Consider the following 15,913-nt stretch of genomic DNA (forward strand, 5'->3'; position numbering starts at 1 on the left):
TCTGTAACACTAAAAATACAAGTCTCAGGGAGGGAGGAAAGTAAGCAAGGTTGGTGCTAATACCGAGACAGTTTTGCACATTAATGTTCACAAGAAAGGAGTGCTCTTTCAATGCACTTTATCAATTGTTTGAGGTGGATTTTTTGTTCCGCACACGAAAAAATCCATTCCAAATGATCTATAAAGAGGATTGGAAGTGCATTATCCAATGTGTGCGGAATCACTAACTGTCTTTTCATACCTCTGCCTCTTGCTGCATTTGTACATCCAGTCTTCTACAAAATTCCTGATACTTACCTGTGTGTGGCGCTGTTGCTTTAATTTCAGACTTTAGAGCTTCAGCCTCCTACATCCATAGTTGACGCCTATGTCCTGCTAAATCTTGGAGATTCTGTGACCACCGATCATATATCTCCAGCTGGGAATATAGCAAGAAACAGTCCAGCTGCCCGTTACTTAACCAGCAGAGGGTAAGTCAAAAATAACGATGTGGGAAGAGGGTGGAATCCATTGAGTTTTATTTTCCTTCATCTTATTTCATGTGTGTTCAGTAATAGTCACGTTTGGCATTAGTGTGAGATTAGACTGTTGAATTAAGATTTGGAAGACCTAGGTTTGAATCCTGACTTTGTCATGGAAATTCACTGGGTAACCTTAGGCTAGTCAGCCTAATTTCCCTCACAAAGTTGTTGGGAGGATAAAATGGGGGAGAGGAGAACAGTCCCCCATAACTTGTTTCAGGATAATGTTCAGAAACCACAAAGAACTAGCATTATAAAAGTAAAACAAATGGAAGTGACACACAGGTTATTTAGGACTTCTGTGCATGTTTATCATGCTGTTCCTCAAGGAACCCAGGGTGGCATACATGGCTCTCTGTCCCAAACCACAGTTTATTCCTGTGAAATCTCTGTGAGGGAGGTCAGGCTGAAAGAGAGTGGTTGGCCCACAGTGAACTTCATGACAGAGTGCGGATTCAAACCTGGATCTCCCAGCTTCTAGTTCAACACTCTAAGCACTATACACCACTGGTTCCACTTCCCCTCATTTCAGTTTAAGAATTCTTAAAACCAAAACTTTTTGTCTTCACAGATTAACCCCTAGAGAATTCAACTCATATGGTTCACGCCGGGGCAATGATGCTGTTATGGCAAGAGGAACATTCGCAAATATACGCTTATTGAACAAATTTCTCAGCAAACAGGCACCCCAAACCGTACATTTCCCTTCAGAAGAAACTGTGAGTATTCTCCCTGTTGCATTTGGCTTGCACTAGGCTCAGGTTTTACCTCAGAAGCATAGAGGTCGTCCCTCAGGCAGAATTTTGAAGCTGCTTTTGAGCTGCCTAAACAGAAATAGGTTGACGTAAGTCCTTTTTATATGTTATATCTGGAAGTCTCCAGCCACACATACTAGGATCACACTCGTGATCCTCCCAGTGTACAAAGTCACCATTGTGTCTGAATAGGACATCACATATATTTTCCAGTTTTGGAAGCACATAATAGAGGCAAGAATACTCTTGGCCAAAAAAAGGGACTCCAAAAAGTTGCCCACTGTAGATAACTGGCTCAGGAAATGTTTGGAATGTCTGTTGCCTTAAGTATGCTCCTACTAGGTAATTTCTGAATCATTCAGCTTGTCATGTTAAATTGCTTGTTTCAACATTGCTTTAGCTTTGTATCAGAGCCTGCTTGAGGGGAGGGCGGAATATAAATACGATAAAATAAAATAAATAAAATAAATAAATTTTTGCTTTCCCCCCCAGATTTTTCTGCAATTCTAAACCCTATCGGTTTATTTGATGTCCCAGCCATATGTAATTCACCTTGAGTCTCAGTGAGAAAGGTGGATTATTAGTAACATAGATAAAATAAAATAAAAAATAATGTTGATGTTTACAACCTCTTTCCCCTCTCCCAGAATCCAATTGATAATCTAATCAAGAATTTGGTTTTTCCACTGAAGTTACTGGAATGTGGTGGGTTGTAGAGTCTTCTCTGGTATTCCCAGACAAAGCTTCCTGTGTCTTCACTGTGATATTGAGATGTCATGTCATACCGTTGCTGGAAGCATCTGTATATGTGAAGTGTGGCCTACTGCAAGAAGCATTAGAACTTCTGGTGCATCACATGGCTTCATTGTTCTCGCTAACCGGAATCCATTACATCCCGTTTTCTAGCTCGATGTGTTTGATGCTTCAGAAAGGTACCGGCAAGCCAGCCATCCTCTCATCGTGCTAGCTGGTAAGGAATATGGTTCAGGAAGCTCTCGGGACTGGGCTGCAAAAGGACCTTTTTTGTTGGTGAGTTAAACCTCCCCAAATGGGAGACCTTGGGGGCAGTGAAGTTGACAAGTCCCAGTAGGGGATAACCAAAGCTTAGCACATTTAACATTTTAAAAACAGCCATCCTGAATCCTTTGAATAACTAATAAAGAAACTGATGTTTCTGAAACCTTTACTGCCAAATGAGGATAAGGAAGATTCTCTGCAGACAAGCTACATTCCTTGCAAGTTTAGCAACTGATACGAAACTGAATACAAACTGGAATTTCGCAGTCTGGCGTTCAACTTTTTGAAATTAATTGGATGTTAATTTTCATTTTTATAATGGAGTCAGTTCTAGTTTAGAAAACTGCTGGAAGCTTTAAAAACGCCCCCCCCCTATTATCAATGCTTTTAGTTGCACAGTCATCATTTGGATATAAATTTGGAAGAACCAAGTGGCGTGGCTGTAGCCTTTGCATGGTGTTTGTGTGCTGGGTGTGTTCCATATGAAATGCAGATACTGCACTCAAGGGTTTGTGGTTATTCTGCCCACCAGTGCCCTTGGCTCCCCAGGGGTGGGGGCAAGCATAAGCATGGCTTTTATGCCCCTCTTGAATAGTTTCCCCATTGGATACTCCTCCCACATAATTCCCACAGAGGAGCAAGATTACGTATCAGCAACAACCGTTCTGTTGTCTTAAGAACTGGTTCGAAATGTTACCCAGTCAAGAGCAATACCAAGAAAGCAACCACAATGTGGAAGGAAGGAAATGAACCAAAAATCATTTTTAAATGCTTAAGAATAATGGGTGGGAGACTTTAGAGGGGCATGAATGTGTCTTCAATGAATGCATTTGTAAGAGAATGTATCATGTCTTATGAATTATTCTAAGCAGGAAAACTATGGGAACTGGATTCTCAGTAATGATATTTGAAAACTGGAGATGTTTTCTGTCTCTGGGCTTGACTTGCGCATCTTCTGCAAAACTGCACTCCTAACCGCAAAGCACTTCAGAAAGAAATTAACTGACACTGATCTGCTAAAATTGGAGGGTGTTCTCTTGTCATTATCAGTTTGATGATTCATTTATTAATCCTCTTTGGATGTTTGTTCAACCATTCACTAAATGCACATAGAAGGAAGTGTGCTATTTCCCACTGACACGGCCCTGAGATCTACACATTCAGCTGAATGCTTGCAATGAATCCCTAAGTGTACGTATATCGTTGCCTCCGTTCAAGTGGGAACACTCCAGAAAGCAGGACTGGATTTCTTGGAGGTGCCTATATACAGTCACATGGATAGGCGTAAAGGATTGCTGAATGCATTTGACTGAGCAAGTGGACATCAGGGCATGAGGCTAGTGTGTACCTTCCTTCTACGGTCAGTGAACATGTGGCTGAATGTCTGAAGAGCACTTCAGAGCACTTCTCTGAGAGAAGTCATGATGAGAGAAATTCATGAGTTGTGCTTAAGCAAATAGTTAATATGTGAAACCCAAAATCTGTATTTTCAGATCATAGAAGTTGCAACGGACACCTTATAAAATAATTTGCAAAGGCAAAAGCCCATCTATTTCAGCTTAGCTGTCCACACTCTCACTCTTTCTTGCTTCAGAATCAGTTTTCTTGTATGTGATGTGGAAATTTCACCAAACATGTCTCTATTTAAACCAAGCACTGTGCAAAAGCATGACAGTCCCTAATACCTGTATCAAAGCCGTTTCTCTTTTGCTTTGCTGTTAATTTTCTCTTGTGAGCTGTTAAGTGTTGCAGCTTATACTGTTTTCTGAAGCAAGCATGGGGGATTTGGTGTAACGCTTAGGCAGTTGTTAATAATGTGCTTCTGTTTCTCAGGGCATCAAAGCAGTCCTTGCAGAGAGCTATGAGCGTATTCATCGCAGTAATCTGGTAGGAATGGGAGTGATTCCGCTGCAGTATTTGCCAGGCCAGGATGCCGAAAGTCTAGGGCTGACGGGTCGGGAACGTTACACAGTCATCATTCCTGAAGAGCTAGTGCCCAGAATGAATGTCGAAATCAAAGTAAGCAGATATTCTGGAATAGCTGTGCAGGCAATCTAGAAAGGTACCCCATAGATTGGTATCAGCATTGCATTCTCCAAGGGGACCGATTTTCAAAAATTTAAAGCCTTTGTTGTTTACAATGAATAAACCGTTTGGGCTGGAAACTTAAGGCCACCCAGTTTTCTACATAGAGATGCAGGGAAAGAGCAACGTCCTGTAGTTCTGCCACTCAAATGGCAGCTTTCACGTAAGAAGTGATTATCACTTTCGTCTCTCCTGTTTACATGGAGGCTTTTTCTTAGTAGAATTTCATTTAGTCTGCTGTGTGGGTGGTAAGCACTGAATAAAAGGTTTCCATGGCAGTTCCCACCAACCTGCCCTTTATAGTACCTACGACTAGTTATTCCAGGCAATCAGTTTAAGCTCCGTGGATAAGAGAGAAAGGAAATTCTTTGGAAGGGCTGTGCTTCTGAGTGTGTCCCATCAACAACTTTTGTTTGCTAGCTGAATTTCTCCTCTTAAATAGAGGCAGAATCCATTCTTGCATAGATACGTTACAAAACTATTCCGAGTATTAATTCAACTACAAGTAACTTGCTGGGGCCTGACCTGGATAGCCCAGGTGAGCCTGATCTTGTCAGATCTAAGAAGCTATGCAGGATTGGCCTTGGTTACTACTTGGATGGGAGACCTCCAACGAAGACCAGGGCTGCAGAGGCACCTAAGACAAGCAATATATAAATATTAAGGATGGCTGTTGTTTCACATATTTTCATTATTATCCTCATTGTGACAAGCAACTTGAAGAGCCCTTGAATCAGGGGTCCCCAACATGGTGCTCGTGGGTGCTATGGTACCCACCAAGTGTTTTCAGAAAGTGAGTGGGGTGACTTCTGATGGGTTGTGCAGATTAAAATAATGTTTCAGCAGCAGCTACCAACACACTGTTGGTATTTTTGTTTCATTACTCTTGTCCACTATTTTTAAACAATTACCCCTCTTTTCCCTTGCACTTGGGACTTCCTCAGGATGTGCAGTTGGCTCCACCTCCTGTGGCAGCCATTTTGTGGTTGCCCCCACCTCTGTTGTCAGAATCCCAACTGCCCACAGGCTCAGAAAGGTTGGGGACCCCTGCCACGAACAAGCTTAAGGTGTAGACCCAACTGAAAACAAACCCATTGGACTAATCACATTCAAAAACTAAAAGCTGCGATTCAGAGCGCCACATTTTTAGTGTTGCTGTAATTTCCAAGATTATAACATCTGGTTTGTGAACAGCAGCCCCCCCTTTGCAAGCCATTTTTAATCAGTTTAAGCAGCACATGGGTAGACTATACAAAGTCCTTCAAATTCACCTGAAGTAGCTTTTAGGATTAGGATGGTAGTGGTTAGTGTCTAGCATCTGGGAGACGCATGTTCACAAGCTCTCACCCTAACCCAGACTTTGTTGTGCCGATAAAATGGAGGAGACAATGATGTAAGCTGCTTTGGGGCCCCGTTGGGGAGAAAGCCAGGGTATAAATGAATTAAAATAAAAAATAATTAAAATTTCTCAAATAACACAATGCTCAAGTTACAAATGTCATACCCCCTCTTTTGTTGAGACAACTGAAATTTGCAAATGGTTTAACTTCTTTGTCAATCTCCTTTCAACAGCTAGACACAGGGAAAACCTTCCAAGCGGTCATGAGGTTTGACACCGACGTGGAGCTCACTTATTTCCGGAACGGGGGCATCTTGAACTATATGATTCGCAAAATGGCATCCTAGTCCCAGCTGCAACGGAATCCGTGTCCAATTATTATGCAACCGACCTTTTTTTTTTGTGACAAAAGAATTGCACAGTAATCATGGAGCACATAGCCTCTAAAACCTGATGTGAATTGCCTATGTGGGTTGTATTATTCAAAGTGGATGTTTATACTGTTTGGCTATGATCCTCTGTGCCTTGCCCACCAAGCCAGCCTAGGCTGATTGTTATTACTGACCCCTGCCTACTGTACCTCCATCTATTTTGTATGGAGGAAGTAGACTGACATATTTTGGTAATACAGGCTGACCCAGTGAACAGCCCCACAAGGCACCTCTCCACCCTTTATTTCAAGTGACCGGACTGGCTGTTTCTTTTCTGACTGACACTGGATTAACAATCTCATACTACAACTCAGCTATTAATGTCCCTTTCTATTAAACCAATTAGAATCCCTTTTTTGAGATTACTGCTGAAATGATTAAGAAGTGCTTAGCTGTTCTATATTAATAGTATAGACGCTCTTTAAAGCTCTCTCCTTGTTCTTCCTGGCTTTTGGTGTAGGGAAAATCAGGGGGGTGGGGGAATGCAAAGGCCATTTATAATTAAATCTATTTTCCAAAAAATAGTAGTTTGTCCTTTTTAAAAAGACTAATACTTATTTGTGTTTCTTACACACTTTAAATTGGCATTAAACACTTAAATGTAGTCATCTCTGGTAGGAACGGCAGTTCTATGAATTACGTTTCATGTAGAAACAACTGGAAAATTATCCCCCCTCTCCGTGAAGCACATCAACTTGACGTGGCTCTGCCAGTGTGGAAATTTGAGTTGAGAGATTAGGGTTTGCATTCCTCAAGATTTTCTGCTTCATTTTTGTCTGCTCCCCTTCTTTGCTCCCACCCACCCTCATTCTGCGTCCTGGCATATCCTTTTCTTGATGGAAAAGTCCGTAGGATCCCACCATATGAACGCTGCATATTACAATGGAAACGGAGAAAAACAGTTACCAAGTTTATTACCATTGTCTCTAGTTAATGCTGAACACCACTGAACAAAATAGGCTAGCGACAGCTTGAAATACATTTCCTTGGGCATGGAGGGTATAGCAGATGTATGGTGAGATAACATCGTGATAAGCAGGGTTTTTTTTCTGGGAAAAGAGGTGGCGGAACTCTCAAGAGGAAAATGAGGAAGAAACACATGGGATTCTTTGAAATCATATTATTTTCAAGCACTATTGCCGAGTATTTTCAAGAGGTGCTGGAACTCCATTCCCCCTTGTTCCCCTGGTGAAAAAAAGCCCTGGTGATAAGGCAAACTACATTAAGGCCTTGTACATCCCTTTTCGGTGCTGTATACACCAAGAGCAGCTTTACAATGGTATCTGACTATTGGAACAGGGTACACAAGTTTTCCCATTTCCTCCCCTTAACATTATTGCTCATTTAATGCGGAGCAGGTCAGAACTTAGAAGAACAGATATGTAGGTTACAGAGGTACATGGGCCAGTCGACATCTCTCAAACTAATTCATCCCAGTATAAGGTGATGCCCAATGAAACGAGTAAATAACCAGTTTTTCTTCTACTCTCTCTCAATAACAACAGATTCCATGTTTCAAGTAATGTTACCTAACGTATTGGGCTGAATCTCAGAAACTGAGTCATAGGGTGGCTAATCTTGTATTGAATGTACAATCTAATTAATCTAATTAAATCTTGTATACAATCTAAATTAAATCTTCTATTGGGTGTACAATCATTGGAAGGAAAAACTTATTTCACTGTTCATATCAAAAGTCTAAACAGACACAGCCAATCAGTCAGTTCTGCATTTCAACTGGACATTTCTTCAATGGCAAATGCTTTCATTGGAAAATCAACGTCTTTCCACTTCCGGAAATAATACTGCCGCTCAGAGACAGGGTCTTCTATTGAGAAACTCTCCACTTTGATGACGGGCAGGTCCTCTAAGTTCATGTATTTCACGGTAATCCCCCAGTCATGGTGACATTCATTGCAGTACAGCTTGCATCGTTTCTCAAAGTTGCCATAGCGGTTTGGCTTGTTATGAGGCTGTGTTAGAAAGCGGTTCCTAAAGTTCCCATCTAAGACAGTGTGGTGGGCTCCCTAGAATGGAAACAGCGGCATTTAATGCCAAAATTACAAAGACTTCAGAGACAGTCTTCATATATTTATGCATAGATCATACATTCACATGCATCACTCTACCATCAAGTGATGCTTTGCCTGGCGTGGCAGATGAGCTAGCACAGATATTAAAAATACACAAAATTTTCATTGGCCTAAGTGTAGTGCTTCTCGAGAGTCAGACAAGCCATTCTGTTGCCAATCATCAAATTATGTCAGTGCACAGGCAAACTCCTTTCTCCCAGCTTCCATGTTCTCTTCTGGGGTGCGAAAATCTAGTTTACCACTTAAATGCCATGTGTTGACTCTTCCTTCAAATGGATGGTATTTATCATACCAAAACTTTTATCTCTGATAGGAAAAGCCAGAATGTGCCCTCTGGAGATACATTTTGTAAGAAGTAGCTCCGTGTGCAACAGACAGGACAAAAGTATTTTATTATGGTAATCAGTCTTTGCATTGGTCTTTATTAACTTAGCAAAATGTTTGCCACCTTGGCAGTCTTAAGACTCAAAACACACGAGACAAAATACCTAGATTCAACTCGTGTTCTCTTACCTAAAGGTTTCCCGGGAAGTGTAGGCATCCATGCAGCTTAAAGTTTAGCATTTACAGTGCAGGCGTCCTTGCAGCTTAAAGTTTAGCATTTACAGAGCAGCGAGGAGGGAAGTGCAGGCGTGGGGCACCTTTCCTCCCACTCTCAAGGTGCATCACGGCATTTTCCCTTCCCCTCACCCGGCCTGGCCCTGCAGAGCGACACCTGGCTGCACCGGGAGACTTTAAGCTGCAAGGACCCCCACACATCCCTCTCTGCTGCTCTGTAAATGCTAAACTTTAAGCTGCAAGGACGCCTACACTTCCCGACAAACCTTTAGGCAAGAGAACACGAGTTGAATCTAGGTATTTCATCTCGTGTGTTTCGACTGTTAGAGCCATTTAAGCCACTGAATTTGAGCACTGTTCCCTATCAGAACTACATCCAGATTGCCAAGTGTTAACACACTCTGTGCATGCATTTTCTGCACCTGATCGGAAATTCACAGAAACAGTGCAATGGTAAAATATGCCCATGATAATGAGAAAGATCCACTTTTTCATTTAGAGCGTAACATTAAAGAAGTAGATCAGGCAGTTCTACATTTCAGCCAGACGTTTCTGTAATATCAAAGTCTTCCACGGGAAAAGAAAAATCACAGTATTTCCATTTTTGTTGTTGACCCTGTGACAGCATTTTTATTATTATTATTCCATCCAGAATCCTCTTACCTGTCTGACAAGGGATCCAGACCTATGAAAGCCTGCTTTTGCACTAGAGATAGTGGAATGAAGTACATTTCTGCATCACTGCCTTGGCTAAATCTCCACTTTGAAAAAATCAAAAATGCACCTCCTCCCCAACCCTAAAACTAGATAAACAGAGTGACTATCAAATTTTAAAAGCAGAAGCCAGTGTTGTGTAGTGGTTAGAGCGTTAAACTAGGATCTGGAAGGCCCAGGTTCAAATCCCCACTCTGCCATGGAAGCTCACAGGTGACCTTGTGCCAGTCATATACCCTCAGCCTAATCCACCCTATGGGGATGATTGTAAGGATTAAACTGAGGAGAGGAGAATGATGCAAGCCCCTTTGGGTGCCCATTGGGGAGAAAAGATGGGGTAAAAATAGGAAAATAAATAAATTAACATTCTTCCATTATAAATTTACCTCAATCACCCTGATGCTCTCTGAGTCACAGGCAAACCTTTTGCATTTCCCACACAACAGTCTTCGACTGCCTGGCAGCAGCCTTGGTGGAGATTCTTTTTTCCTAGAATCTTGCTTTAGCTTCTGTTTCATTTGCAAGTCTTTTATCTTTAAAAAAAGAAAAAGAAAAAAAAATCAGCTTGTTCAAGACACTTAGATTATGCTCTTTGTGGCCCAGAACAACTTCAAACACAGGAAATGACTGGCTGATGTACAAACACAGGAATTAGCAGACGTGGCAGGGGAAAAAAGGAGCAAGCAGACTCACACACTTGGGCCTGCTGCTTCTTAGAGCCAAGCTACAAGTGACGCCTGACACAGGTTGGACACTTGTCAGCTTCCCTCAAGTTTTAATGGGAGATGTAGGCAGCTTGGCGGAATGTTGGACAACTGACAGTTGAAAAGTCCATTGGACAGCAGTCGGAGAGCCAAGCTGCAAGACCAGGACGCCTACATTTCCCACCAAAACTTGAGGGAAGCTGACAAGTGTCCAACCTGTTATGTTAAATTATAACATTACCAATCAACCTTCATAGATCTGTATTCAAGTTTCAACTGTGCCAAGTGCCAAAATAAATAGTACATATCATATATTCAACAATATACAATGATCTATAATTCACAAGTTCAAGGATGCATACATTTCATCAATTTCATTTACAAAAATTGCCATTTATAATCATGTTCTAGAGCCAACTCCTGAGTAAGGCAAGTAGTCAGCAAGCTGTAAACATTAAGGAATAAAGCGCAAATAGTGCTGTACAAGACGAAGTCCAGTCCTCCTGCCGGCGTCTGTCTCACTAGACGTCCCTGCCCTACGGACAATCAGCCGCTTCCGTTTCACACGTTGTGCGGTCACACAGTGCTTCTTCAGGAGCAAATTGTTTCATGCACAGGTTACATTCATTTATACAGGCAGTTTGCCATTGCAGTTCCATAAATGATTCATGCACTGTCAGGACATGCGTCCTTGAACTTGTGAATTATAGATCATTGTATATTGTCTAGGGATTGTTGAATATATGATATGTACTATTTATTTTGGCACTTGGCATAGCTGAAACTTGAATACAGATCTATGAAGGTTGATTGGTAATGTTATAATTTAACATAGGGGGTTGAGTCTATTTTCCAGGTATGGATACCCCCTTACTTTTGGCTTTTTTTTGCCCAAGTGTCCAACCTGTGCCAGGCATCACGTGTAGCTTGGCTCTGAGTCACAAACCTGTGGTCACTCCGCTGCATAATTTGTCTTCATGGGTCAACGGGATAATTTTTTTTAAAAGAAGCTGAAAGTGGATTCACCTTCTGTGTGAATGTCTCTTCATCCCACTTCTGCAGGTTGTTAATGGCTTTGTTCATCATCTCCTCCTTCAACATGTTGTTCTTCTCTGTCTCGGCCCGTTCGCTTTTGCTGGTCACAAGGATGCACTTGCTGTCTTTTGCCCTTCCACGACCTACAGGCAGTAATGCACACAAAAAGGATCGAAAAAGAGAAGGAAAACTTCTGGCTTTCACTCAAATGATGAGAAAACCCCTTTTAGAGCAGCAGAAACACAACGTCGCTTAATGCATAGAAGCACGACATTCCAGGATACGGATGGTGAACGTTACTTATTTACACATTTATAACTTGCTTTTCTCCCCTTTAGGACTCCAAGGCAGCCAATAAATGGAGAATCAGTGTTTTTGAGTGGTTACGGTACTGGACTAGGATCTGGGAGACGCAGGTTCAATTCCCCCCTCTGCCATGGAAGCACGCTGGGTGACCTTGGGCCAGTCACACACATAGCCTAACCTTCACAGGCTTGACATGAGGATAAGCCACTCTGGGTCTCTACTGGAGAGAAAAGCAGGGTATAAATAAAATAAATAGTAATACTGTATCAACAACGTTTTCCCTTCCTCTATTTTATCCTCATGGCAGCAATCCTGTTAGGTTAGGCTGAGAGAGACTGGTCCAAGCTCAGCCAGCAAACTAACAAAAGAAGAACAGGATTTGAACTGGGCTCCCAGATTCTAGCCCAACTCTACAACTACACTGACAAAACATAGCAGGTGATCCTTGTTGAACTCTATTTCTGTCCCTGTCCCCAACACAGAGTAGCAATGATATTAGTAAACCTGAAAACATTTTATATATAAATCCTAGTATCTAATAGTAAACTGCTGGACCCTTTCATAGATGATGAAGTATTGCAATGGGGTTTCCCTATCGATAAAATATGCATAGATTGCTACCAATAATCTATCTGGTACGGTTTTATCCCTTCCGCCAAGGAACCTAGGCCAGTGTACCCAATTCACCCTTTGATTTTTACAAAAACCCTGTGAGGTCGGTGTACCTGGGAGAGTGTGACTGGCGGGCTCAGCACTGCCTAGTAACTTTGTGGCAAGAGTAAGGATTTGCACCCAGGTTTCCCAGATCCTAGTCTCAATACGCTAGCCACTGCACCACAGTGGCTCTAGCCCTGGATTCCCCACATATGCAGGAACATACAACTTCTAAGTTAACCAGGGAGAGGGATAAAAACTGACCTAATGAAGACTAAAATGTGCTGTGGAAGGGAATGCATGGTGAGAGTTAAAGGAAAGGAAGGGGGCGCCATCACCCTGTTCCAATCCCTGACAGATATTAAGGAGCTCTGCCCCGCCCCCCGATCTTCACAAGTCTCCAAGCATGTAGTAAATGTTACATTAACCAATGTATCAGTTCATTCACAGTTGTTTATAAAGTAAATAGTACACATAATATGTATTTGCTAATTTAGCTTAATTTCCATAGTGCATATTAGAAATTCTAATTTACATAGTGCATATTAGAAATTCTAACAGTAATACGGGCTCCTGTATTAGTACTGCACACAGAGAGAGGGAGAGACAATTATCACATAAGAAATAAGATGAAGTCAAGAACCCCTTTGCAATTGCATATACATAATACACAAATATGTTCATATTTTCTCTCTCACACACACACACACACACACACTTACTTATATGCTGTTTCAAAATATTAACATATTTGAGACAATTTTTAAAATGCATCCGACGACTTTAAACTTGAGGCAAAAGAGACAAGACATTCCAAAATAACAGAGTCGAGAGAGCTGAGCGCTGCCTATAGGAACTCTTACGAGCGCCTGCCACTGCAGCACCAGGAACATCAAGATCCCCAGCGCCGGAACGGAAGCGATGGAAGAGAGAGATACAGCTCCCTCCACTGGCCTGCCTAGGACAGTCTCCACCAGGGCATTTATGAAGAGCTTGTGTTTAGACTCTGCCACCTCTTTTGCCTTTTGTGTCATGCCTAGGGATTGTGTCAATCCTCTGGATCTGTGTTATGCCTAAGAGATCGTAATATTTTGACAACATAGCATTCAGTAAGTAATGAAAGATTATGATGTAAACAAAAATATTAATGAATAAGGAAATCCATAATAATAAAACAACAAAATCATCAGCAGCATTGTTCTGACCAGGTTCCATGTGCCTATTGTCAGAATGGGTACACTTTTTTACAGACTCTGGTTTCCGAACTCGCACACCCACCTCCCCCAACACATGCGATAGCGTAAGCACCACCTAAGTTGGAACAGCGCAGCTTCTGGGAGTTACAGTCATGCTTTTACACTGACACCATGAAAACTCCTTGCCAGCCAACCTACCTCTGACTTGTATCATTTTGATGACGTTGCCTATGTATTCATACAGGAGGACAAGGTTGCACTGTGCAATATCGATTCCTTCATCAGCTACTGATGTAGCTATGAGCATCTTGCTGTCCCCATCACTTTTGAAGGAATCCAAGACGCCTTTCTGATTTGGAAGGGTCATACCTAAAATGAGGTCAACAGGAGAGAGACTCTAGCATCGCAATGAAAACTAGAATTTTGCCAGCCCTTGGGACCCCGCAGAGCCGCTGCCAGTCAAAGAAAACTGGACTGACTTAGGGCCAAGCTACAAGTGATGAATAACACTTGAACGGCAAGTGAACAGACTCACGTGTATTCCTCCCTTTTCACTTGCCCTCCACTTGCGCTCCACTTACATGATCAAGTGGAGAGCAAGCGAACAGGGAGGAATACCCGTGAGTCTGTTCACTTGCCATGCAAGTGTCATTCATCACTTGTAGCTTGGCTCCTAGATAGACCAACGGTCTGACTCAGCAGTAGCCAGCTTCAAAACACACTAACCACTTTTAGCATTCAGGCTTTTCCAGCAGATATGATCCAAACTTTTCACATTCATAATCACAGGGTCTAGAAATACATCCTAAAAATGACTCTCAGTGCATTCAAGATTATGCGTAAACCACCCAATTCATAGCCAGATTCTTCCCAGTATGACATTGATGCTATCTTGCACCTTTAAAAAATACCGGAAGATCATAATGAACCTTCCCAACCTCTACAGCTTCAACAAAGGCCTCCTACCTGTGTTCTGATTTCTTTTCCCACGTCCCATCAGGGCGTCGGGCTTTAGGTGTTTAAGATGAGGGCTTTCTTCTATCCAGTTCTTTAAGGCCTGTAAAAGTCATCCAGTTTCAGAATTTTTTGACAACAGAGTTTTAGTTCCATGATGAAAAAAAGATAGTTAATTCTTAAAATAAAAAATAATAGAACTTCAGCCTGCTCTTTCCCCAACACGCCAGAACTTTTGGCATCTGTAGTACATGTGGGTTGTCTTTCTCCCAGCCTGGATGAGCACAACTGAGGGCCAAGCTACAAGTGACGAATGACACTTGAACAGCAAGTGGATTGAGTGGAGGGCAAGTGAACAGAGAGGAATACACTTGCCGTTCAAGTGTCATTCATCACTTCTAGATTGGCCCTGAGTTTTGTGTCACACTCCCTGTCAGTCCACACATAAGTCTGTCATTGTGTTCATTGCTTGTAAGTTGTCATGGAAATCAGGGGTTGGTCCCTCACGGAATTGGCAATTTCTAGTTGTTCTTCCTTGCCTGTGCAGACAGCTCCCCGTCTCATACCTCATGGACTCCAGGAACAACATTTTGTAGAGATGAGTGGGCTGCAATAGGAGAAGAGAGGCAAGGAAATTCCATCCCTCTGAAGGAAAATTTAGTTTGGATCCAACCCCAGGTGACTGAAAGGTAGATTAAAAACATTTTAAGTAAACAAGCCATTTAACAGACACTGGATTGGTTCTTACAAACAGTCTGGTGGACTGAGGAAGGTGAGGAAACAAACTCACCTGGTTCTCTCCTCACTGCAGCCCCTTTCTCTGTGGTGGCCCCTACCCTGTGGAATGGCCTACCTTAGGAAATCAGGAGAGCCCCCACTGTCCTAGCTTTGCTTCTGCTACTAGACCGTCCATAGAATCCTAGCAGATGTTCCACAAAAATCTGAAGGGATTTTTTACCTCAGGAACCTGCCTTATGATTAAGTGACGTGCTGCAAGAGAACTTCTTCCACCCTGATCAGGTGTTTGCTGCTGAAAGCTTTGTATCATAAACCAGCATCTTCGGAGCACACAGAGTTATAGTGTCCACTGCACAGACAGGCAGCCATTCTAAATGCTGAGTGATGCAGGTAAGATGCCTTAACCATTTTGCTCTAGGTTAAAACTAGGAAGCAGAAGCATCTTACTTTGTGAGGGAAAGTTTTCTTTAGAGGTCCGAGTGCCCTGCCTTCTGAAGTAAGTAATAGGACTGTGAGAAAGAGGGTGTCCCTTATGATGATACCCAGATGCAAAATACCCTCCCCCAAAATATTCATCTTGCACCAACTCTGGTGCTTTGTAGACAGCAAGCCCAAAATATATGTCACAGTGATTGGTTGCCATCTTTACCATTCTATGTTTATCAATGTGATTTGTGCTACTTGTTTTTAATGATAGTTTTAGTTAGGTTTTGGTGTTTTTAACAGGCCTTTCTTCTGTAGCAATATTTGTTGTTTGCAGTTGGATATATAAATCTAACTAAACTAACATAAATATAGCAATAATGGTTACTG

At 42.1% G+C, this 15,913-nt stretch overlaps 2 protein-coding genes across 2 annotated transcripts in view; one reads left to right on the plus strand and one right to left on the minus strand.

Moving 5' to 3' along the window:
- Window positions 1–7,804, plus strand: part of ACO1 (aconitase 1) — a 64,042-nt gene extending 56,238 nt beyond the window's left edge. Inside the window, exons 17-21 of the mRNA XM_054987099.1 lie at window positions 328–470; window positions 1,093–1,240; window positions 2,183–2,305; window positions 4,127–4,312; window positions 5,951–7,804. Of these exons, the coding sequence (XP_054843074.1) occupies window positions 328–470; window positions 1,093–1,240; window positions 2,183–2,305; window positions 4,127–4,312; window positions 5,951–6,064 (714 nt within the window). The 3' untranslated portion in view covers window positions 6,065–7,804. The remainder of the gene's footprint in view (window positions 1–327; window positions 471–1,092; window positions 1,241–2,182; window positions 2,306–4,126; window positions 4,313–5,950) is intronic.
- Window positions 7,046–15,913, minus strand: part of RIGI (RNA sensor RIG-I) — a 45,716-nt gene continuing 36,848 nt past the window's right edge. Inside the window, exons 14-18 of the mRNA XM_054987098.1 lie at window positions 14,375–14,465; window positions 13,607–13,777; window positions 11,244–11,395; window positions 9,900–10,046; window positions 7,046–8,175 (exon numbers count right to left, since the gene is read on the minus strand). Of these exons, the coding sequence (XP_054843073.1) occupies window positions 7,882–8,175; window positions 9,900–10,046; window positions 11,244–11,395; window positions 13,607–13,777; window positions 14,375–14,465 (855 nt within the window). The 3' untranslated portion in view covers window positions 7,046–7,881. The remainder of the gene's footprint in view (window positions 8,176–9,899; window positions 10,047–11,243; window positions 11,396–13,606; window positions 13,778–14,374; window positions 14,466–15,913) is intronic.

Source organism: Eublepharis macularius, chromosome 8, assembly GCF_028583425.1.
Source record: "Eublepharis macularius isolate TG4126 chromosome 8, MPM_Emac_v1.0, whole genome shotgun sequence".
Classification (NCBI taxonomy): domain Eukaryota; kingdom Metazoa; phylum Chordata; class Lepidosauria; order Squamata; family Eublepharidae; genus Eublepharis; species Eublepharis macularius.